The sequence below is a fragment of the Phalacrocorax aristotelis genome, chromosome 8 (assembly GCF_949628215.1).
Source record: "Phalacrocorax aristotelis chromosome 8, bGulAri2.1, whole genome shotgun sequence".
In the NCBI taxonomy this organism is placed as follows: Eukaryota; Metazoa; Chordata; class Aves; order Suliformes; family Phalacrocoracidae; genus Phalacrocorax; species Phalacrocorax aristotelis.
Window position 1 is genome coordinate 23,887,496 of NC_134283.1, and position 24,113 is coordinate 23,911,608.

Genomic DNA, 24,113 nt, shown 5'->3' on the forward strand with positions numbered 1-24,113 from the left:
CTGCTCCTCTACCCCAGCTTTCCTGGGTACGTGGTTTGAATCTAGAGAGTGTGGGCTGAGGGGGAATGAAGTCCTAAGGATGCTACAGGGAACAGAAACACTCTGATGTGACTCATCCTTCAAGCACTGTTTGCATTCAACCACCACCTCCTTCCCCCCAAAAACCTGTAAAGACACAGGCAAGAGCCTCTCTGCTACTGCCACATTTATTTGGAAACAGCCATTTTCTACACCATTTGCCTCCTTGCACTGGCAGCTGCAGCAGCCACAGTGAGCACACTAAGTGCACACAGTAGGATGAGGGCCCCGGGGAGCCATGGATTGGGTCCTGCCAAAGAGGAGAAAGGTTGGTTACATGTCTGAGTCCCCTGAGTTGACGCTGGGCCCTGGCAGAGCATCTCTTGGCCAAGAGCAGATTCGGGGGAGGTCATCTCCTGTGAAGGGTAAGAGCCACAGGAGCTGGGGGTGCTTCAGGGCTCTGAGGGCACTAACAGGACTTGGTCACTGCAACTGGCCTCATGTGGGGCCTCCACCCGCACCTGCTGCCCAGGTGCTCCATTTAGCTTGGCTTTCATGCCTGGTCTGAGCTATGCTGTAGGTGGGCTTGTCCCCAGCCCTGGTCCTGGACCGCTGCTTGGCTCTCCTGGATTGACCTCGGTGCTCAGAAGGATCCTACCTTGCTGGGTTGATGTGGAGTTCCAGCATTGTGAAAACCCAGCCTTCTTCGCCTAGGGTGTTGCACCAACAACCTTCTGGCTCCTGGTCCCTTCCCACCCAGCTCCCCTGCTCAGCCTGACCTGTGCCTGGTACAGAGTTGCCCACACAGAGTTAGCCTCTCTGTGCTGGTTTGGCTGCTGGAGCACGCTGTGCATGGCCATGACACCTGAAAGACTCCATGCTTCTGTGCAGGGCAGTGATTTTAGCAGCCTTTTTTAATAACATGGCATTGCCTAGAGAGATGCAAGGGTTTGTGAGCTGCTTCTGCCCTCATGGAGGGACATACGTACCCCCCAGGTCCTGTTGGTCAGTCCTGGAATGGTGGGTCTCTGCTCCCAAGGAAGGAGCAGCCAGCAGGTGGATGGGCCCGTAGGAGACAATCTTATTGTACTCATCTGCCTGTGCTCGCTTGCTCCTCCAGTGCCTGGGACATTGCTGTCAACAAAGCCAAGGGAAGGTTGATAGGACCAGAGGGAAGAGGAGAAGACTGCTCCAGGGGGCAGGAGCTGTCCTGGTGGTTTCCCCCTGGCAGAGGCACAGTTGGGGCTGCAGTCAAACCCCAGAGCTGGTTCCTAAAAGGACCTTAGCCTGTTCCCCCCCCAAGTCCTAGCATAAGCCTCTCCTGAAAATACCCAACAGACAAAGGGAAATGGGAAAGAAGCCCTCTGGTGGGTTCAAGCCCTCATACCTTTAGTTCAGGGCGCTGGGTGAGCTCCTGCTGCTGGGAAGTGGAGCTGAGGCACCCAAAATCAGAGCAGAGCCCCTTCTCCAAACAGCAGGCCAAGGGAAGGGAAGTCCTCCTGTCCAGCCAGGGCACAGTGCAGACCACCAGGAGAGCTTACCTTGGCACAGGGCTCCGGGCTGTCAGGGAGACAAAGCCGGACACGGCAGTGCAGGAACACCTCGGGGTAACCAACAAACTGAAACATCTGGAAGCTGAACTTTGCAGTAGTGCTCTCTCCAATGGCATTCAAGTATGTCACTGTCTTGTCATGGGGACACCTGGAACATGACGTCTGAGTCAGCAGGTGGCAAACAAGGGGGAGCATCCCAGCCTGGGACACCAGAGCACACAGGGACCTGGTGCAGCCCCCAGGCTTTGCTGAACAGGACTATTTCTGTCTTGGTACCCATGGGAATGCCTTTCCTTGGCACCCTGCCTTGTGCCCAGCTCAGGGAGGAGCTGCCATCAGCACAGGAGCTGGCTCATGTCTTGCTCTGTGGGGCCATGGCTGCTCTGCAGGGGTGGAGTGAGCCTGGCTGTGGCTCCCACTTCCTGGATATCCACATTACTGGCTTAAGCTTGGCTGCAGCCACCTCTAAAGCAAGCTCTTCAGCAGATACCTCTAAGCATACCCCAGCAAGGTCTCTCCTCTCCCCTCCATGCCTTTTGCCTCTGCAGCTGGCCAGAGTGACACTAGAGGGAAGACAGCACTATTGGCAGCAGAGCAGGGTCAGGAGAGGGGTCTCAGATCAGGGAAGTTAGGGGCTTCATCTATGGGGCTGTTCTACCTATTCAATGATGGTGTCCACCATAGATTCCACCTATGAACAATGATGGTGTCATTTCTCCCTCACAACAACTTACCCTGAGCACCCAGCAAAGAGATGTGACTGGGCTCATGATGCAAAGAGACTGGATATGCTAGGGGTACTCCACTCACCCCTTCTCAATGAGTTCATGCCGCACGTCCTGGTAGGGGTCTGCACTTGGTGTGGCCCAGCAGTCCTCAACACTCAGCAGGAAGTACTTGAGCTGGTGCTGTCCTTCTATCTTCAGCAGAACATAGAGCATGTCCGTGATGGGGATAGCTGCAGTCGGCAGGTGATAGGGTTGGAGGTAGGAGGGAGTCTTGTATAGTCTCATGCTGACATTGAAGTGTCCTTCTCTGACTGTGAACTGCACCAGCCTGAGAGGAGAGGAGGAGAGCTCATGAGCATAACGAGAAGGCAGGAGGGTTGTAGCACAAGTCAGGCCACCAGTGCAGGTGCACCGACTCTGGATGTGCTTCTGCTCTTGGGTGTAGCCTTGTGAGAGCTGGGCCCCAAGATGCCTCCCAGCTGGTATGCCCACACCATGTGCAGACAGAAGCAAGGAGCTCCACAGCTCCCACTGACCTTCTGGCCAGTGAGGTCTACGAGAAAGGCAACCCAGGGGATCCTAACCTGCAGCTCCACAGGGGCCTGGTGGGGGGTATCTTTCAGTTCCCACCCTTTATTTTTTGGTTAGTTGGTTTCAAGAAATGAGGATAGGAGAAAGGCTGATTGTGCGTTCCCCAATTTAGCTCTGTCCCATGCCCAAACCTTGTGTTGAAAAACTATGTTGGTAAGAGAAAGGGAGACACCCTGATGTGGCATTGCTCTCAGAGCTCTCCAGTGGCTCCCCACAGCCTTTGCAGATCACCTCATCAAAGGCATCTATTTTTCCACAAGCTCACAGATACCATGTCAGTAGCAAGGTGAAGGACTACTCACTTGTCAACAGCAGTGAGAGCAAAGGGCAGCTTCACCACCTGCTCATAGGCATAGATGCAGGAGAAATGCACCTCCAGCTGAAAACTCCGGGAGATCACGCCCCTGTGAGCTTGCTGCTCTGACTCAATGATGTTGGAGTATGACACGTGGGAGCTGTTTTGCTGGAACAACACAGAAATCAAGTCTCCAGACCATGTCTAAATCCATACACAGAGCTCCAAGCTTTAGTTCAGATGGTGCAAGTCAGCTATAGATGCTTCAGGCCTTCTGGATATCTGCCTGGGGTTTTTGCTCATGCCCCGTGTCCAGGGGCTACTGGCAACCATCACCGGGATAGGCAAGAGTCAGCATATGGACCACAGGTGAGGGCCCTCCTGTGCAATGCTGAGCTGGAGCACCGGTTCCTCTGCACCCTCCCTGATCCATGAATCAAGTGAGGAACCAAGTAGCTATAGCCAGGGCTGCAGAGCTCAGAGAACGCTGCCAGAAAGCTGAGGGCTGTTATTAGCTAGTAAAGAGCACACTGAGACTTCCATTGTTGGCTGAGTAAGACAAGACGTGCTGCCAGCAGGGGTTTGGTGGAGGCAGAAGAGCTTTCTGACAGCCCCCAAGCCTTCCAAGGGGAACGAGAACTTTACAGCACCCAGATATAAAAGGGAAAGCCCCCAGGGCTTCCCCTTGCTGTCCCCACTCAGCATGTCTGTTCCTCTCATGGCTTCAGAGCTATGCAGAGAGGTTCTGCTGCATCCTCACCTGAATTATTGATCCACAGGCAGTGTGGTTTTCACCTGTGAGAGTGGCTGCAAAAAACAGCTCACCCTCTTCTTCCTTTTCTGAGACCTTGCATGCCTGGTTCTTCAAGTGGACAAGCTCCTGGGGGATTTTCAAGAGTTCAAACACCTCCTTCCTCACCATCATCTTCATGTGCTCTTCCTCACAGGCCAGCTTCAGTATCACATCTGGGGGAAAAAGCCATCTGCAATAGCAATAAGGAAGAGGCCTGAAGGAGCCCTAGGTCAGCTGTGGGATGGCACAGTCCCACTGAGCTCAACACACCCTCATCCCAGCCTTGTTGGAAGCTGCTGGTAGGTCTCTTCAGAGACACTAGGCAAGAGACAAACCTTTGGGAATGTGCAGATGTTAATGTGGGTCTGCAATTTTCTACTGGTTGCCTGAGACCTGCACAAGTCCATGGCTGCCACTACTCTGAACACACACAGGTCTTAAGCTCAAGACATCAAAGGGAGATGCTGTGGGTCTGTCACCTTTTGAGGGCTGTCTACAGAATTGCTGCAGTCTGTCAAGGGCACCAGAGAGGGAGAGTGATCCTCTCTTTCAGATGAACAAGACACAGTTTTTGGCCAGTCTCTGGAAGGAGCCTTCACTGTAGCTGTACTGGAGTCCATGTGGCTGTGCAGAGACTGTGAGCCAGCTGTGCTCCACAGCATGCCCTGCTGCCCTGACACAGCTACACCACGGCATGGCTTCTTGACAGCCAAGGTTTCCTTCTTACAGGAATTAAGACTTCTGGGGAGGAAAGAAATGGCCTTTGACTGGGTCTTGTACCAACATGCAGACAGGACATGGTGGTGGTGGTGGGGAATGCACCTGAACCAGGAGCTGGAACACGCTCTTGGAGCCCGCAGTGGAGAGCAGTGGCAATGCCATTGCACCGTACCCATAGCCCTTCCCTTTAGTGCCTGTGGACAGACTGGGGAGGGCTCACCAATGTGGCCAGCCCTACCTTGGCAGAACACCCCTGTGAAGCCTGGTTTGCAGGTGCAAACTGGTCTGTCCTTCATCACCTGGCAATCCCCCTGGTGCTGGCATGGGTTTGGCAGGCAGGTGTCCACGCTCCTCTTGAAACGGAGGACAACCCCTTGCCTCAGGCCATGTAGGCTCTCCAGCTCACCTGCAATAAGGAAAGGTGAGTAAGCTGAAACACAGCAAGAATATCTCCCCTACAAGAGACACAAGAGCGAACTTGCCCCACGGCATGAAGCCCTACACATCTTGCAAAGGTTAAGATCCTCGCCTAGAGCCGGAGCAGCACATCTGAGGAAGAATCCACTGCCTCAGCTTGCCTGGGAGGATGTGACTGAGAGCATGGGAGACCTCCTCAGCATGGCTGTAACATGGATTAGAGGTATAGAGCCTGCCACCAGCTAGCAAGGAGAGTGGTGGCATGTCACAGCACCTCTGCCCATATCCATGGGTTGTATACCATATGTGGCTGGGATGGAGAGCCTGAGGTTTCTGCCTATTTTGCCAGCTCTTGCACCCCAGTTCCTGACCCCCAAGCCCTGCTCTGTTGTCCCCTCTTAGCAGCCTTCAGCAGTGCCCTGAATGAGGAACCTGGACATGGATCAGCGAGGGTTTGACCTCTCCTTTCCATACTACCTGTCTGTGACCCAGCAGGGACAGTGTAAAGGGAGACTCACTCTTGTTGCCTTCGCAGCCAGCCAGGCGGAGGGCAGAGACCAGCAACAAACATCTCACAGTCCTTTCCTGTAAAAAGATGTAGTCTCTGGGTAACTCAGGCTTTTAGCATGCTTGCTGGAAATGTTTGCAGTCATTCAAAAAGAGCCAACCCTCAAGCATGGGTGCGAGAATTTCTCTACTATATTTCCTCCAAAAACTCTAGGTTCAATGGCACAAAGTCATTTCCTATACCAAAGGGATAGATCAGCAACATCACTCCCCCCCTCCTGGCTAACACAAGGGTCAAATTCTGCTCTGAATTTAAGTAGCTATTCCATAACGAATGCGTGGGAGAAACCTGACCTCAGACCTACAGGGATATGCTGGCAGTTATCACTTTATCAAGCCACATTTCAGTAAGAACAGGCACTTTGAATAAAACTGCACAGCTAAGGCATCAGTCCAGGCTTCCGAAAGAGGAAAGGAGTTTCTCTCTTCCCACTATAGCATTTTTGAAGAGTTAGGATTTGCAAAAGGATCCTTGCTTTTCCAGTAACACATATCCATAACAAGGAAACAATGGGATAAAAAAAAACTCCAAAGCCTTGAACACAACTAAAATTAATGCTACAAAGCCACAGATTAAGTCAATCTCCCCTGTTGGTCCAGATAATGGATTTCTTTAGGGAAATTAATGGCACGGTGCTGGATGAGCTCTGGACACTGGAGTCTCCTTATTAGAGATGCAGATATGAGTCAGCTGGGGCCAGTGGCTGGAGTGATCCTCTGCCACCCCTCTGCCCTGCAGGTGCTGTGAGAGGGGGGCAAAGCCAATGCCAAAAGCCCCACTCTGGTCTGGCAGCACATAGCATACCCCCTCCACTTGACCCCAAGCAGCTGTGACCACTGGACCTCCAGGTGAGGAAGGTTTATTCCCTGCTCTGCTCCTTCCTTGCGGCAGCATTCCTGAGAGGTCCCACCAGTGTCAAGATCTCACCTTGTTCTCTTCCCACTTACCATCACCAGGCCACTCTATGCTCCTCCACCCACCGCTGCCCCAGGTCACTCTTGTGCTCCCCGCTGCACGCCTTATATTGCCTTCTGGCAGCTCATCCTTCTCGCCCACGTGAACACACTGCCTCTGCGATTGCACAAGAGCCAGCTTAGCATCCTTCGGCAGCAGCCGCGGAGGAAAGGACTCTGCAAAAGTCCATCCTCTGCCACAAACGCCCTTCCAATTAGCCGACCGCTCACGAATGCTGACCCAATTAATGTCTGCAATGGGATCCCAAACAGGAGTATCTGCAAAATCCCCAGGAATCTGGAATTTTGTGCATGCAACTGTTTTTGTGGTACCTGCTTTTGACGCAGCAATAACAACAGATAGCACAGCAGCACATGCGAAGGCCAGATAACTGTGTCTACTGAATACACATGGTTTCGCAACCATAACATACTTTTGCTTCGGCTATTTTTTTAATTACTTCTGACAGCTAAGATCTGGTGAGAAGTAGTGGTGAGAGATGGAGGGATGAGGGCTTGGTCCTACCATGCTTTGTTTGGGAAACAGTAATCAACATGGTGCTTCTCGATGTATATTGACTCTCTCTGTGCATCCTCAGAGCTTTAATTGCTACAGTCACCATAACATAGCAGCAAACATGAACAACCATCCATACAGGTTTTTTCCTAAGCACAACGAAAAACAGAAAACAAAAATGTTTAGCACCTGACCCCCACTTAAAGCCTAATGAACTACCCATTTAAAAAAAAAAAAAAGCCTCCTCCTGCCATCCTCTGCTGCCAGCTTTTGGATGAGAATCTCTGCTTTCCATGAAGTATTTCACAAAGCAATTACCTGGGACAGGAGCATGCACAGACTTGCTCAGAGATGCAACGGCAGTGCAGCCCTAAGGCTTAGAAAGCAACAAAGGAAAAGGATGAGGAATCGGGTGGGTGGGTGTGTTTGGATTTTTTTTTTTTAAAGAGAGTGAAACTGGTGAGCCTTGTGGTCTCCCAGGGGCTGGTGGCAAAGCCATCCTGGCAGGCAGGTATTGGCCACTTCCCTCTCATTTTGCCCCAAAGGTGCCTTCTCCCGCGGGGTGCTGGGGTAGGTGTCAGGAGCTTTCAGACAGGGAGATGCTCAGGCCAGTGGCAGGGAGGGCTGGGGCAGCCCAGCGGGTGCAGTGTGGGCACCGGAGCAGCCCCCGGGGGCAGGGAGGGCACCCTGGGGGTGGTCTGTGCCCTGCCCGGGGTGGCAGGAGGCCTGCCAGGGGGCCTGAGGCCAGGCCTCGGGCAGGTCCCGGGGTAGGCTGCGGCGGAGGCCCAGGAGGGGCAGCAGGCCCCCGCCGCGGCCCCAGCCTCCTCTGCGGCAGGCGTTGTCATGGTGCGCCGGCCCGGCAGCAGCGGTGAGGCGAGGCGGTGAGGCCGGGGGAGGCGGCGGGCTGCAGGGGAGGAGTAGCTGCAGCCTAGCTGTCCTTGAGATCCGAGGGGCTGAAGGGGCGGCGGGGGCGGGAGGCCGTCGGGGTGTTGCAGAGGCCAGGGAGCAGCGCCGGGACACCCCTAGTTCTGCCACCCCCCACCGTCCCCACTGCAAGATCTTTGCCTCCCTCTTGCTGTCTGCTCCTCACGGGGTCAGCCTGACCGCAAGGAGGGAGAAACAAACAGCCCCCAACCTCCCTGAGATGTAAATAAATAATATGAACAGCCCTCTGTCCTTGGACGCTGCTGACTCGGCTGCAAAACATCTCCCTCCCTTCAAGGCCCCTGAGTGGCTGGCCAGGCTCAGTGCATGGCAGGTTCTGGCATGGGCTATCGGCAGGTATGCAGTGGATTTCCAGAGCTGATCTACAGCCAGCAGCACCCCAGGCAGGACGGAGGATGCAACATTTACATGGACAAGGGAAACAAGGGACGCACCACTGTCTGAGACTGAACGTGGGGATGTGCTCTGCCCTACCAAGCCAGGCTCCCCCGGTTTTGCCATCCTCCCCACGCTTGGTGGGGCCCAGGAACATGCAGCCATTTATTTACCAAGCCCAGACCAAACTCAAATTCAGTGCTTACCCTCTACTGTCGTAGAAATGAGAATCACACTCCTGGCTGCCTCAGCCGTGCTCGCGTACTGAATCACCACGGCCAGAGTGCAGCTGTTTCTGTGTCACTGTATGTCTGGGTCCCACCCCTGAATTTACCCTGGTGCATGCGTTTCTGTAGTGTCCAGGGGAAGGCAGAATGGAGGTCCTGCAGGAGAAGAAGGAAGAGGAGCAAAGAGAAGAAGAAGAGCTGAAGGCTTTTCAGGCCAGTGCTAAACTCCAGGACTTGGAGGTGAAGGTGCCCACGGAGCAAATCTGTGTCCCAAGTGATGTACCGTAAGTTGCATGTGTCTGTCAGTTACTGGGATGAGCAGAGAGGGTCCCTTTGGGGTCAGCGGGGAGGTTGCACATATGTGAATGGCTTGTGTGGTTCCCTTGCACAGGGAGGGGAGTTAGCGAGTTTTGCGTGCCTGGTGTGTTTGTCCAAGAGTGGGCACAAGTGAGTAAGACGATAACTCACTTCATTGTGCATTCATTCGCTGCTCTATCATGACATTATGTAAAGATACCTCTGAGCCTCTGGGTATATGTCATCTTGCCATCGCTCCGGAGAAGCTTGGCTATGGCAAAATCATGCCTTTGGGTATGATCCCTGTTTTTTCCCTGGGAAATAGGGAGCCCCTGCCACATTTTGATAGCAGGTCATCTTGCACAAATTGCTCCTGGCTTATTACCTATGTCTCTCTGCTCCCTCCTGCTGTGGAAGTGGTTTTGACTGGAGCTCCATTGACACGTCCCAGTTACCGTCCTCATACAAGACAAATTCCCTGAAAGAAAAGAAGCTGCTGCGCATCGCTGACCATTTCCTCCAGCAGTACACTTACCTCTGCCCTGACCGCAAGCCGCTCTTCCTCCACCCAGTCAACGAATGTGGTGTGGAGGTATGGGGTGGTGTGGGGCTGGGCCACAGCACAGGGGCTGCTTGGCTTCCATAGTGCTGGAGGCTGGGGAAGGACAGCAGCCCTTCTTACCCTCCCTCCTGGCCAAAGGGAATGGGAACCTGCTTGCTTTGCTCACAGCACCCTGAGCAGGCACACAGTACCCTGGGAACACCCCAGCTGTCCAAGTCCACAAGCACGTTGTACCATGTACACGGTGGTGGTGCCTTGTAGGCTGCAGGGAGCTTGCAGCCCTGCAGTGTGATGCTTAGGAAACAGGAAAGACTGCAGAAATATAAAGGAAAGTAAAAGAAACACATGAAATAGATAAGGCTCAGGCTCAGGCACAGATGGATCCTAACTCTGGATCCAGAGTTAGGTCTTATTCCGAACTTTGCAGAAGTTACAGGGATGGAAGTAAATGTGGAAGTTTGTGATCAGATTTTGTTTAGGACTGGTCCCAAGCTGCACAACTGTTGTCTAGTTCTGGACCTGATGCTCCCCCAAGCATCTGGAATTGCTACTTTGGACTGGCTTTCCCCAACATTTATTACATCATTAAAGTACGAGGCAAAAAATGCTGGAGGACATAAAAGCTGGAAAGGGTAGTAGTTATTTTTCTTGCATGAAAGCTAAGAGAAGAATTGCCTTGCATCTGTAATGTGTCTCAGATGAGCTTGAAGTTTTATCCACAGCCAAACAGACGGCCTCTCAACCCCATGCAATTTCCATCTCAGAACAGGTGAGAAGGGTTACTGATGCTGTTGATAGGCTCTAAGGAGGTCCTGAATGTGAGCTGCAACATCCAGGGGTGGTCTGAGGACCGAGGAGGGCTTTGGTCAGGAGACTTTGCCAGGCATCTGTTGGCTAACCAAAGTCCTCTTGTTGCCCTACAGAAGTTTGTGAGCACAACGGTGAGGCCAACGCTGCTGCCTTACACAGAGCTGTACCACTGGGATGGCTGTGCCAGCTTCGTCTCTGATTACCTCACCATGGAGCCCCTCAAGTCCCCTATCACACTGGTAAGAAAGGGGCTGCAGTCCCATTAGAAGCAGCCCCATAACAGAGGTGACAGAGGGACCTCTGAGCACGACACAATGTGGAAACCCCAGTGGCTGGGATTACAAAGGTCTTTGACCTCTCCATCATCCCCTCATTACTTAGGCAGCCCCACTATTTTCTCAGGACCTGTGCACTCTGTTTGGACACGTAATCCCAGTACACGTACAGTGTTGTACCCATCAAGCAATTAAGCACCATTTCTACAAGATTGGGCTTATCCCGGCTTTCAGTGACTCCAGATGACCAGCTGGTATGCTGTGGGTTGGAGTGGCTGACAAGCTTCTCATCCAAAGGCCAAGATGCCTTGCAGTAAAGGAGCACGCAAAGCCTAGGGGATGATGCTTGACCTCAGTGACCTGTTCTTAGGGGCTTTAGACATTTCTGTCCCAGTTTTGGGGATATTTTGGGTGGCTGAAGGGAGATTTCTAGACTGGCAAGAAGGGATGATGCTGGAGTTGGGGCAAGTTCTTGGCTGGTGAGAATCAGCTAAGGCAAAGGGAGAACACTTTCTGCTAGCGAGAACTGCTGATGCCCTGCAGGGTGCCCCAAACAGTCTGCACCAGATGCACACTGGCCAACGGTGTCCCAGGAGTCCTAGGGCCTCAAGAGGAACTCTGGCATTTTGTGACCATAGAGAACGTAGCTCCATTTAGAAGATGGAAACTGCCTTGATCACCTAAGGTGATGTGTGAGATCTGGGAGCAGATGTAGAACCTCTCTATATGCAGTATGGGGTATTGATCCATTTGCTTGCTCACTGGTGGCTGCTGGAAGAGAATATGTTCCCTCCTTTGAACTGTAATTTAGCTTATGGGTCTTTTGCTTTGAAATGCTGCAGACAGACCAGATAGAGATGGAGGAAAGCCCCACTCCAGAGTTGTGGTTAGCATTAGGTTTTCAGCAGTTTGATGAGCTTGTCCTGCCCATCTCTCCCTATGGTTAAATTTGTCCCCGGATTTGGGGTCAGAATTTCCCCAGAACACTTTGAAGGGGGCTTTTGGGGTCTACAGTTTATATAGGAATTTTATGCAACAGATTCCCTATGGGTGTAGGGCCCAGGGATATGGGCAATGCCCTCTCTTTCTCCCCTGCTCTCTGCCTGGTGTGTGTTTCAGCTTCACAAGACAAGCACTGCAAACATGCATCTCTCTCTTTCAAGCCCAGTTCACTCTATTCCCCAACCACCATCCTGAAATACCAGCGAGGGAATTGCTTTGACTTCAGCGTGCTGCTGTGCTCCATGCTGATTGGGGCCGGGTATGATGCCTACTGTGTGCACGGGTATGCCACCCGCGAGATATGTACCCTGGATGAGACTCTGGAGCTGTGCCCACTGCTCAGGAAGCCACAGGAGGTGAGACCTGCAGTGAGAGGGCAGGGAGGAGCCCAGCATGCACGCTCAGCCTGTTCATTTCCAGTGAGTTCCAGAGTTGAGCTAGGGGGAGCAGCTTCAGGTCCACACTGGGTTTCAGTCTGTACCAAGCAGGGACCTGACCAAAGGGATCTTTTGAGTGATTTTCCACAGTTTTGTCAGAGGCCTCGTTGTCTTCACTGTATTCCTGCTCTCCAGGTCCAATACTGCAAAGTGCCAAGGGTTGGGAACTGGGGGGTACCTGTAAGCCGTCCATTTTCTCCCTTCTCTTGATCTTGATCTCTGCTCAGTTTCACAGCAATACCCTGCTTTTGCAGAGGCAGGTACCAAAAAAGGGGATGAAGAAGTCCAACAAGTATAAAATTAAGCCCCCACCAGACCTGCAGAGCAAGTTTGAGCTTCAGCAGGAGTCCAGGAAGAAGGCAGAAACTGAAGCTGCTCAAAAGAGCGAGGAAAGAGAAGAGGAGGTCACGGTGAGTTAGCAAGGTCCACCTCATTGTAAACTCCAGGAGCAAGAGCTGAGATACAGGTAATGGCTGGCCAAAGAAAGGAGCTCACCACCCTCCGCTTTGAAGTATGACACAACCCGGATCATGGCCGTGAGCACTTGGCCTCTGGGAACACAGTGTGTGCTGGCACAGGAATATGTACTGGGTATGTACTACCTCACTCTTCTGAAGAGTGGTAAGGGCCTGGAGATCTTTAGAAGTAGGCAGGGGAGAGAATGAGATTGCCATTGGGTTGGACTAAAGTGGCAATAAAATGGCAATAATTACTGCTCTGTCCTCTGCACTACAGGAAGTGGAAAAGCCCGGGCGTGACCCTTTGCATGGCTTACGGGTGCATGCGTGGGTTTTGATTCTGTCTGGGAAGAGGGAAGTTCCTGAGACCTTCTTCATCAACCCCTTCACGGGAAACAGCCACAGCACCATGGATGAGCACTTCCTTGGGATCGAGAGCATCTGGAACCACAGGAATTACTGGGTGAACATGCAGGACTGCTGGAATGGCTGCAAGGTAATGAGCCCTTAAGCACCCCTGCTGGGGAGGGACAGCTGGGCTAACCTGAGTCCTAGGGCAGTCCAAGATCAGTGGTCATCCCGGTTTCCACTTAACCATTCAGTGTATTGGCTCTGGTCAGTTTGCTCTGATTACACAGACTCTGGAACTACTCCAGGACATCCCAGAGCCTGAGCTAGCAAATACAGATCACAACTATTAAACCCCTATGGTGCTAGAATATCAGCTTTTAAGGCTGGCTGGACACTTATTCTCTCAAACAACAGCTTTTAAGGCAGAGGATGTTTTGAGCCTGTCAGGCGTAGCTCAAGGCAGGAAAGATCTTGATTAGGCTCTTCCCAGACCTCAGCTACTCCCCAGCTGATATAAAGGTTGGGAAGCAAGGGTCAGAGTTAGAGCAACTTTCAGGCCTGTGTGAATGACCTTAGGTCGTGCAGGCCCGGAGGAAGGAGGCAGGAGCACTTCCAGCAACTTCCTCTGATCTGTGGCAGAGGCACCATGAGGAAAGGGCTCTGCAGCCTTCTAGGCACAGTGGCAGGCTTTGGGGTCCCACCAGCCAGCCAAGGGTCTGACTAGCCTACCTCACTGAGATCCAGGGTCTGTCTAGAATCCTTTACCTCTCTGATACCCAGCCAGGTCCAGAGCACCGCAGACGTGCAGGAGCAGGGTTCAGTTTCATGTCAGGCCCCTGAGACTGTCCTGTCGTTAAGTGGGTTTCTTCTGCATGGCCTAGGATCTCATCTTTGACTTGGGTGATGCTGTCTGCTGGGAAGTTATGCTTTCAGGGAGCAACAAGCCTGTTCAGCTGCTCCCAGATGCTGAGGAGGAAGAGGAGTTATCTGACAGGGACATGGATGATATGGTGAGTGACCCAAATGATGGCTCTTGTGCAGTGGGGATGCTGGATGGAACTGGTGTGTTTGTAGGCCCATACATGTCTGCCTGCCTGCTGCGCTCTCCAGGTCAGATCGTTATTGCTCTAGCTAGGTTTTGGTTGGCATGTTAGATTCCTTCTCAATCTTAAATAGTTCTGTTGCTTTTTGAAGCAGGACCTCAAGTGGTACTTCTGGTGTCCAAAGTGGCTAGGGATCTCTGTAGATCTCCAGTGCATCGACCTTTGAATGAAATAATTTTAAAAAATAAAATCCGAACTGAAATTTTTCTGGATGCTCTTTCTCTGCTGGTCAGCACCCTGCTCTTCTGGCTGCTAGGTGGAGTTGCCAACCAGATGTAGAAATAACATATATACTCTAATATACCAAAAAATGTTGCGTACTGGAAGCAAAAAATCATATGTTGTCCTGGTGGGAGAACACAGCATGAGCAAGCAGGCATTGCACCAACACAGCAGGACAGAGGAATGCCAATAACAGTACGTTCCCTCCTGTTATCTAATCTCCTCAGCCTGTGCCCATAACTGCAGAGCAAAGTGTCCTTCGTGGTCTGCATAAAACAAGCTGGCCATCAGTTTGAATGACGATTGTCACAGTCATCCCCTATCCAGCGTGAGCATTAGCCAGAAGAAGATAATTTCATTAGGCTTGACTAAGGGTATGCTAGTGAGAGTGTGGGGATGCAATAAAGCTCTCCTTCCACGTAAACTGCAGAGTGCTGCTTGCCTCGGTTCTCAGGCTGTGTGTGACCGACACAGCTCTCCTAACTGTGCCACCGTGTTCCCCAGGACCAGCACAGCCTCGCATGAGCTGAGCTCTGATTGCTGCACTGCATTCTCTAGAACCAAAATGCCTCCTGGCACAGTAAGAGGAGGTGCCAAAAATGCAAATCTTTGCTTCTGTTTCAGCAGGAAAAGGAGGTGGAAGACATGAGTTCTGACATGCCACCATCGTGGGTAGCCCCAATTCAGATATCTCCCAGACGTATGTTTTCTTCCTTTGCCTTTTTCTTGCCCTGCAGCTAGCCTTTTAGTGGATTTAGGACATTTGTGTATCTCGCTCAAGAGTTCTCCCTTCAGGATGGACAAGGTATAGCAGTGAAGTGCAGTAGATGAAGGCAGCAACAGCTATTGGTTTGAATGCCTGCTGTCAGTGCACTGTCTCATCCCTGGTGGGAACCCCCCTGCAGACACACACATGCGCGTGCACACACACAAAAATAAAAAAAATGCTTTCCTGCTAGCTGAATGATTTTACCTGGGATAGACTTTCTGTTACCGCTATGCACAAGGACCGGCCCCTGCGTTATCAAATATCTGCTTTGGGAGAGAAAAGAGTTGTTATACTATTATAACATTAAAGTACAACAGGCAGGTGCTGAACAGCTTTACTGGCAGCTGAAAGCAGTCAATAAATGCATAGTTTCCCTTAGACGATGTTTTTCCCTCTTGAATTCTTTTTCCTTGGGCTGAGTACAACGGAATCAATTTTTCTGACACCTCTCTTGCCCACTGCAGAGTTTGAGACCCGCTGTTCCCAGGGGAGGAAGGTGATCCTGTACAAGAAAGCAAAACTGGAATCATGGGCACCATACCTGTGTGGGAATGGGCTGGTGAAACGCCTCACCATCTACGCAGACTTAGACTGTAAGAGAGATGAGTGAAAACACTTGATTCAATGAGAAAACACAGCCTGGGGTATGGTGATGGGACGGGGGCGCAGTCCCCTTTCTGCTACAGTCTCTCATGTGCTTTCTTACCCTCCTTTCACATTTGTGGGAGATGTATCTACCACATCTTCAAATGCTTCATCATGCTCACTGTTTGTCAAGCCCCAGAAATTTCCGGCATTGCTACGGGTTTCTGGGAGAGTTTGAATCTGTTTACATCCCAATGATAGGCTGTTCAGTGTCACAGGTAAGCTGCTTGGATTTTCAGTCTCCAGCAAAATGGAATGCTGCTTTGATTTGATCCAGTAGTATCACTATTCCCATTGGTGTCAGCAGGATCCGTAGCTATGGACTGTGGATATTTCTGTACTCCATTCTTCAGCAGCTGGTCCAGGAAACCGTGCAGATTCCTAACTGGACATACAGTGTCCTGTCCTCAGCCCTCTTGGATTGTGTAATGCCCCTACGTCATTTCCCATCGCTCCTGATGCGATCATTAAGCATTTGGGTTGGAATCTCTCTTGCCTAATCGTAGCCATCCGCCATGCCACCTTCTCCCCCTGAGCTGATTACTTTAGTTCTTGTTGATGGAGAGGAATAAACCCTCTTAAGGTGTAATTCATCTACTCAAATATAGATTAGGATTCATCTACAACATGCCCCTGTGACTGTAATTGCCCCTGTGCCAATTCCAGTGACTGTACAATATCTGCTTTGGCTGTATTGGGAGCACAGGGTGCTTGCACAGACACTGAGAGCTTATCAGATGAATCTTGCCACCTCCAACAGGGTGATGTAAGGTTGTGAAATGGTTTGTCTCCTGCCAGGTACTGAAATAGTGGAAGTGAGGGAGTGGTTCAAAAACCGAGAAGACATGTTGGATATGAGAGAAATTAATAAACAAACACAGCTGACCACAGAGTGCTTCAGCCCAGGACACTTCCTCGGTCTCAGAGGTATTCCAGCTCATCTGGGCAGCCACTGCAGCTGATGGGACTTCATGTGGATCTCTTCTAGTGGTGGAAAAAGCCCAATGTTGTGAGGGGTGGCAAACTTGTGGGATGCATCACCTAGATAAATAATACGGTCTCCAGTGGAGAGTAGAGAATTGGGTGGTTGGTGGGTGGTGGACAGTGCTTCCCCCCAGCATAGCAGAAGAAAAACACATACCTATCACATACATAGGGTGATATAATTTACTTTTACCAGTAGAGGTGATAGAAGTAGAAACTTTATCCTTAGGATTATGTTCTGTCTCTCAATGTTGTGCAGCTGGAAAGTCCTGCAGCAGATCTGTTGCTAAAGCAGCATTTCACCCCAAGAGGCTGTGCCCATTCCTGGTTTGGGAAGAGCAGGGTCCAGGCTCCACTCACTACTGCCTTACTGTGTAAGGAAGGCAGTGGCCCTGCAAAGCTGTCCTGCCATCCTTAGGCCATGGCATATTGGTACATAGCAGTGAGAGATAACGTTCCTTTCTTATGCTCTTCTGTGCATTTGATTTATTAGCTGCTGAAGAAAATGAGACTTCCTCTGGTCACACCTATGTTCACCATATTATGATGGCTAACTCTGAAAATGTGTGCAATCTCTCTTACGTCCTTAGCTCACACCTATATGTCACTGGAACCAGACACTGAACGTACAATGGAGTTTTACAATGAGGCACGAGTTGATGGCCTCCAGAAACGTGTTGAAAATGCTAACGAGATGACAGAGTACTTCCTGGGACGTGATGACTTCCTGCATGTCCGGCACATGGAGTTTGGCAAAAGAGGAAAGAAAATACACTTGGCTGGCACCAGAACTGACATTTACTCCCGGCCTATAGTGGTATGGCCAAGGCAGGAACAGAAAAATATCTGTCACTGTGATATTTATACTATCCAAAGCAGACTGCCTAGGGCTTTAGGTTGATATTGAGCCAAGGCAAAACTCCAGATGAGATGTCCAAGCCTTGTTCAGCTGCTGTGTCTGACAGTTACTTGTCGGAGAGCGAGCTACATCATGACCTGCTGTCATGAACTGCATTGAGCAGCTAGAATGAAACTAGGAAACTGACTTGGAAAATGTGTGTCAGAGGAAAGAAAAAAAGCTTGATTATGATTTTGGAATGAAATTTTCACAAGACTAGTTCACAAAACTAGTCCAATGATTTCATGTTCTAACCCCAAACGAGTAACATTTTAGGTTCCTGATGAAGTATCCCATCACTCTGATTTGTTACAAGCAGGTGATCTACGTCTTCCTCTAGTCAGGTCTGATTTGGAGAACAGAAGAGGGAGGAAATCTGACATCTGGCAGTATGGCTCAGATACTTCACCTGCCAAGACAGAGCCATGCAGTGGCCTGCCTTTGGACCAGCACCTAACATGCTCCTTTTTCCTTCCCTGTGTTGGGGAATGTGGGAAACTTTGTTGTGCTCCAAAATACATTGCTTCCTGCAGTTCCCTCAGGCAGGGATGCATCCCAAGGTAACTTTGAGCTTGGAGAGCATACTCAGCTCCACCAATAGGAGACTTCTGTATTGCTTTAAGCAGCTTTGTGCTTTTTTTCTTGGGCACAGGAAAGAACAGTAGGACCATGGGCCAAGAGATGCCATCATAGTCCAGGAAGAAAAGCCCAATATTTACCTTGGGGTTTTTACCCAACTCTGCAAATCTTGTCAGTTTTCTGTGTTGTCTAACCTGCTTCCATCTCTTTCTTTTCACTGCTCATTAGAAAATCAAGGAGTGTTTCCACAGAAACCTAGAAAAGCCTGCTGATGAAGATGTAGCAGAACGTATCTTTCTGATCACAGAGGAGATGATCCATCTGACTTATCACCTCAAGGACAAATACATTACTGCCTCAAAGAAGGATTTCTTCAAAGCGGTGGAGAGGGATAAGGAAGGAAATGAAATTGTCATGACACCAGAAATGTGCATCACATACCAGGTATGGAGAAAAATTACTTATATCTTGAAGTTTTTCTAGATCATGAGACACAAAGAGGTGAAATGTCAGTGGAAGAACTACAAGCATTACATATTCCATGCTGCCCTGCTGCTCCATCTGCACACTCCTCTCACAGACGGCCTCCAGGCTGACAACACAAGTGCCCCTGGAGATGCATTACCATGCTGGAAGTGACTGGGGGCACAGGATGTAGCGGAGTGTGAAAGGCTTGCTCTGGTCATGCCTGAGGTCATCTTCCCAGACTTGGTCATCAGGCAGTGTAGACACAACCAAGATCTTATAAGATGCTGGTTCAGCAGCTGTTGGGCTCAGTCCTGCAGAGCCATGGCAGGGAATCTGAAATTTCCTCTGCCATTCTCTCTTGAAGAAGAGACTACAGCCGAGAAGCAGAAGCAGATACCCTGGGTTCTAGCTTGAATTCTGCCATGGACTTCTTGGGTCACATCATTGCTTAAATCTCCCAGAATTTACGCTGCAGACGCAGAACAAGATGCTGAGGCTTAATGCATTTCTGATAGATAGCCTTAAATAAAAGATATTAAGAAAAAAAAGGAGTGCTGTCATTAAGCCAAATTCTCTCATTCAGGATATGGGGGTCACTCCACTAACATAATTGATGTGAGTCTGTAACCAGGGGCAGAAGGCTGCCAGTAAATTCTGCAGTGATGCTGCACAGTTACACTTAGGAAGATCAAAGAGAGATTGCAACTACAGTATTGTTTTAAAGTTTCCATTTCCCATTGAGGTGAATACACAGAATGCAATTGCTGGAGTGCCATCCTTTAATCTCTAACCCTGCAAAACCTGTTCCAACCAAATAACAGCAGCATCAGCAAAGTGCAAGATGTGTCATCTGGCTCTCATTACTGATACAAAATCTAAATAAATTCTAATAAAATGTTGACCATGGATTAGGTGTTTCACTGGTGGAAATCAGTGTCACTATATTGACTATAGCAGAACTGTGCCAATTTCTGTTATCAGAGTACCTGTTCCCATGCATCCAAAGCACGGTACTGTCTTTCACTAGCTTATCTGCTTCCAGGCGGGGTCCTCTGAGCATGACAAGAAGCCGCTCCGTCTGTACAAATTGTTGCAGGAGCTAACAGAGGAAGAGAAGCAGCTGAAGAAACAAGTCCAGCAAGCTGAAGCAGAGGTAACAGGGAGGTGTCCACACTGTTGTCAAAGTTGGTGAAGCATGGAAACAGTTTCAGCTGACTGGTTGCCAAAGCATCTTCAGCATAAACTGTGATAAAAATAAAATTCTGGTGTCACAACGCTGGTCTCTGTGCTGAATTAGCAAGCTTGCAACCCAGGCATTTTTCAGTAAAGGTGTAGATTTAATATATTTATGGAGAGTCACCTACTTTCCAGCTCCTGCTCTTACTCTTTGTTCTCTGAGAGGAAGACAGTTTCAGAAAGCAAATGACAGCATGTGAATTGGGGCATCTAGAACCATGTCTGCCTTTTGCCTGGGAAAGAAACCAAAAAGAAAGGATATTATATGCAATGTTTTATCTAGTTGCTAGGCATTTCCAGGGAGTCCTGTCCAAAATATTGAAGTGACTTTTTGTGGGAGCAACTGTGGAGAAATACTTCATAAAATTGCTTGTACTGCTAATCACACTGTGACCAGTGTAACAAATGTGTGTTCTTAGAAGTCTTTGTAATTACTTTGTGATAAATACAACCATTCTAGCAGACGGAGGCAAAGCTATTGGATTTTTTTAAAATGTTTTTGTGAGGAAGAGGAACTCCTGAAGGAGCTGGAGAGGGAATGCTCAACTTTATTAGCATAGAATACTAGGAATAGTGAAGAACAAGATTACAAAAGTCGTTTTTATTTTTCTCCAGAAATTTGAAGCTAGTTCACTGTGACATCATGAACTACCTTGCCAAATTTCTCAGTCTTGATGTATTAACAGACAAAATATTCATATTGCTTGTGCTTTATATCCTATTAAGACAAAGAAATAAGCCAAAGCTATCAGTAGAATTTCAAAAGTAGTGGCAAGACTATGACTCCAGATGAACTTTCTTAACAGATAATATCAATAATTGTGTTCAAGAATTTCATGCAGAGCAGCAATCTAAAAATAAGACCACTATTGGCTTGATGTATCAGCAAGATATGAACATATTTGTATAGATCTTCTATATTTAACCTTATGCTACAGTTCTTGTATACAGCATCTGCTCTTTTAGCAGGTCAAGCATGTAAAAGTACTGTCATTTTGTGGGAAAGCTGAGGGGTCTTTCTTGTGATATTTTTGGAAGGTGTTAAATATTTTGAAGATCCGTGAGAATGAAGAAACGGCTGTTAAATTGTCAGTTTCAATTTATAACACAGAGAGGAATGAAAAGAGAAGGCAGCAGTATGAAGCCATGGTAGGTAGACTTTGCTAATACCAGTATTTATTACATGTATACAAAGAAATCCAGAGTAAGCTTTTTCTGTCTGAGGAATTATCTCTGAAGAGCTTTTAGTATCATTAAAATATTTTGGGCCAAATCCCTAGGAGGTGTAAGTCAGCACAGTTTCAACTGACTTCCCATCACATCACCAAGAAACATAATTGTTTCATATTGTTTAGTTAATAAAGAAAAAATTAACAAGGATTAGTTGATAATAGGGATTATGAGGGGAGTATGATAATGAATTCCAAGCTGCATCTTTCTAGCCAGGGCTCATGTTGTTAGGCAAATATGCACTTCTTTGTGTGATATGAATCGGTTATTTGTTTTTGTTATTACTTGCAAAGTCAATTTTGTTCCAGGATCTCTGTTAAGGAATTAATGCCTTATGGATGTTCTGGACAAATACAAAAAGATTCAAGAATAATTACTTGCTATTTTTCAAGATCTCTGAGATGCTTCTTGTGAATGGTTTTTAGACTGAGCTTTCCTGAATGGAGAGGTTATAAAGGTGATATTAGGTTTTAGATGCCAGACTTCTGGCATGAAACACAAGCAGGGGCAAAGATGCAAGAACCAGCTATTTGCCAGCCTACAAGCCAGTAGCACTCAAAATACCCTGTCCTAATCTCCTTCTGTCCAAATACAAATGCATTTTGTAAAGCCCTTCTTGCACCTCAGTGGATAACATGTTTTGTGTAAGAGAAGTCTCTACAATCAAGGAAATTAGGAGGAACGTTAAAAAGGACGATAGAAAATAACTACAGAAGAAAAACTGCATTGGGAAAGAGTTGGTATGCAAAGCTAATGCAAAGCACTAGTTCTGATCAAACTATAGGAAAAAGAATCATGACTTCCTCCCTGGGGGTAGGGAGGAGTTTTGGCATTTGCTTTTATTTTGCCTTATCACATGGTGTTTGGAGAAACAGGTAAATGGAACCATGACTCTTTCTGTCCTTTCCCCTCCAGAAGAACACAACGGAGGATGGGATCCCAGGACAAGAGGAACAGGATCTAGATTACTTGGCACCTTTTCTTATTCGAATTGGCCACAGAGAGAAAATGACCAAGGGTCAGGCCCTGCGCATCAGAGATGACTGCCTGACTGATTTTAAGCATCATCTCATTGATAAGGCTAATATCATCCAGGCTCACTTTGAAAAGGTATACCTAGCCTTGCTCCAGGTTGTGCTGTTACTGGAGTCTCTTCTGTGCTGGCAGGAGGGTAACACACAACACATCTCATTGTGACAGCAGGCAAGAAACAAGCGTCCTTTGATTACTTTAAGAGAGCCATAAATGTGCCTGTATTTTTTTTGTCACTAGCATGTGAGATCAAAGAACAAAATAGCTCCAGGGTGAAATTTAGTCCCTATCAGCTATCAGAGCTGATTTGGTTCTCCAGTGCTTCTTGACTATAGTGAGGCAACGCATTCAGGTTTTGCTGCCTCTTGCTGTTCCACATGTTTTGATTCCCCTTGTTTTCTGGTTCTGTGAGACCTCATCTCAAGCTTATTGCCTCCCATGAAAATAAACCAGCTCGTTTGTGGTTTCCTTCACCTTGGGTCCCTGAACTTTGAGTTGCACTTTTGTGTGTCTTCTCCTTGCTCTTCTTTCTATTCCCCTGACTTCTGTTTGCTTGCTCCCCCAACAGGCGGTGGAAGAGCTGCAGAAGAAGAGCCAGTGGTTTCAGGAAAACCAGAATCAGCTCAGTGCAGAGGAGGAGGATGACTTCCTCACCCATTACTCTGAAACCATGTTCCATATCCACATTCTAGTGCTGAGGCTCAACAGGTATTGGGAATGATTGCCTGAGTACAGTGCCCAGGGGAGATCTAAAAGGCAGCCCCCCTCAGGAACTCGGCACTGAAGCTATTCTATAAAATATTCTAGCTGATGTTCCGCTGCAGTTTTCCTCTGATATCCCCTCTCTTCTTCCAGGGAAAAGCAGACGGCACCACAGAAATACCTTGCTCTTCAAGAGAAGTTGCGCAAGGATCCTCGCCTAGCCGAGCACCTCAGTCATGCCTGATTTCTTTATTCTTTCAAGCCGGACACTGGAAATCAGTGCTGAAACCGGTTAGAAGCAGCCTGAAAAAAACATGAAAAAGTTTTCCTATTTGCCTGCAGTAAATCTTCATTATCATCAGATACATGGAGATTTTAATGAACTTGTACCATTCCACTGTCTTTTTCTTTTCCCTCTTTTAAGGCCCATCTACAGTTATATCAGTTGTCTTCTCATGCAATCCCATCATGTTTGAGACTGAAGTCTGAATGAGACCTTAGCTTTAGGGTCTGCTTCAGAAGATGCTACAAATTATGCATGCTGTATTGCAGGGCTTTTCTTCCCCAGACCTGCTCCCTAGCTGCTGACATCAGGAGCAGGATTATTTGGGAATACTGGTTCTTTTCCAACATAATATTTTAACAAATGTATAATTTGGCTTTATAAGTAGCACAAGCAAATATTTTGAACTTCTGAGTTCACAATAGATAGAAAAATTCTTTGACGTCACTTAGAGCTATCTATTAACTACAAAACCCAGCAAAAACTAATACTCAAATTGACAAACTTTGGATTTTAATGTCTTTCTCTTCGAATGCCTCCACTTACCATTCACAAATATTGGCAGACAGAATAAAAAGTCAAGAGAAATCCACAAAGCATTTCAAATCCCAGAAATTTTAGGTAATCAAGTATTTTGGTTAATAATAATTCCCCAGGATGCACAAATGGAAATCAGTATGTGTGCACCATGTATTGTTTTTTATATAAGTCCTTGAACCTGCTAGGGAACAATTTCTGGTGTCACCTGTTAGGCACTCTGGACACCTACAGTTCCCAACAGCTACAGTCTTCAAGGAACAATCTCTAATTCTTACCTTCAACGAAGACTACACCATTTGCAGCTGGGGGAAGGCAGAAACTTATTTTGCTGTGATACAGCAGAGTAAGTGACATTACACCTGAAATACAGCATGAACCAGAGCAGGCTTTTAGAGAGAAACATCCCCTGGCTGCCTATTTTATTGCAACAGAGTAATTTTCTCTTGCATTGTTTCTGTCACATTTTAAGAGGTGAACACAATATTAAAACCAAAAGCCACCATTAGCTCATCATGCCTAATCTGAATAAC

The 24,113-nt window shown here is 48.5% G+C and overlaps 2 protein-coding genes across 5 annotated transcripts; one reads left to right on the plus strand and one right to left on the minus strand.

Moving 5' to 3' along the window:
- Positions 1–192: 192 nt before the first annotated feature.
- On the minus strand, positions 193–6,728 carry LOC142061216 (uromodulin-like). Of its 2 annotated transcripts, XM_075101989.1 has the most exons (9): positions 6,631–6,728; positions 5,634–5,700; positions 4,937–5,104; positions 3,946–4,151; positions 3,193–3,353; positions 2,382–2,627; positions 1,560–1,719; positions 1,008–1,152; positions 193–328 (listed from the first exon to the last, which is right to left on the minus strand). In XM_075101989.1, the coding sequence occupies exons 1-9, from the start codon at positions 6,631–6,633 to the stop codon at positions 228–230; spliced, it is 1,257 nt and encodes a 418-aa protein (XP_074958090.1). In that variant the 5' UTR covers positions 6,634–6,728; the 3' UTR covers positions 193–227. The 2 variants fall into 2 exon arrangements, with proteins under 2 accessions (XP_074958090.1, XP_074958091.1); XM_075101990.1 differs by lacking the exon at positions 6,631–6,728 and having other exon boundaries at positions 3,946–4,168.
- Positions 6,729–7,954: 1,226 nt separating this feature from the next.
- DRC7 (dynein regulatory complex subunit 7) lies at positions 7,955–24,088 on the plus strand. 3 transcript variants are annotated; one of them, XM_075101985.1, is made up of 18 exons: positions 7,955–8,021; positions 8,830–8,984; positions 9,415–9,589; positions 10,483–10,608; positions 11,808–12,002; positions 12,338–12,493; positions 12,819–13,037; positions 13,774–13,902; positions 14,842–14,917; positions 15,451–15,579; positions 16,430–16,558; positions 17,206–17,432; positions 18,321–18,536; positions 19,603–19,713; positions 20,835–20,945; positions 21,942–22,136; positions 22,627–22,766; positions 22,914–24,088. In XM_075101985.1, exons 2-18 carry the CDS (start codon positions 8,848–8,850, stop codon positions 23,002–23,004), a joined length of 2,562 nt encoding a protein of 853 aa, XP_074958086.1. In that variant the 5' UTR covers positions 7,955–8,021; positions 8,830–8,847; the 3' UTR covers positions 23,005–24,088. The 3 variants fall into 3 exon arrangements, with proteins under 3 accessions (XP_074958086.1, XP_074958089.1, XP_074958088.1); XM_075101988.1 differs by having other exon boundaries at positions 14,845–14,917; XM_075101987.1 differs by lacking the exon at positions 7,955–8,021 and having other exon boundaries at positions 8,775–8,984.
- Positions 24,089–24,113: the final 25 nt, after the last annotated feature.

Excerpts from the sequence above, each read along its gene's own strand:
- LOC142061216 (XM_075101989.1), bottom strand. Across the intron at positions 5,105-5,633 it reads TGGCTGCGAAGGCAACAAGA|GTGAGCTGGAGAGCCTACAT; the intron begins GTGAGTCTCCCT and ends TCCTTATTGCAG. Across the intron at positions 3,354-3,945 it reads CCTGTGGATCAATAATTCAG|CAAAACAGCTCCCACGTGTC; the intron begins GTGAGGATGCAG and ends GTGTTGTTCCAG.
- DRC7 (XM_075101985.1), top strand. The coding sequence starts at position 8,848 with ATGGAGGTCCTGCAGGAGAAGAAGGAAGAGGAGCAAAGAGAAGAAGAA. Across the intron at positions 19,714-20,834 it reads TCCAGCAAGCTGAAGCAGAG|GTGTTAAATATTTTGAAGAT; the intron begins GTAACAGGGAGG and ends TATTTTTGGAAG. Across the intron at positions 20,946-21,941 it reads GGCAGCAGTATGAAGCCATG|AAGAACACAACGGAGGATGG; the intron begins GTAGGTAGACTT and ends TTTCCCCTCCAG.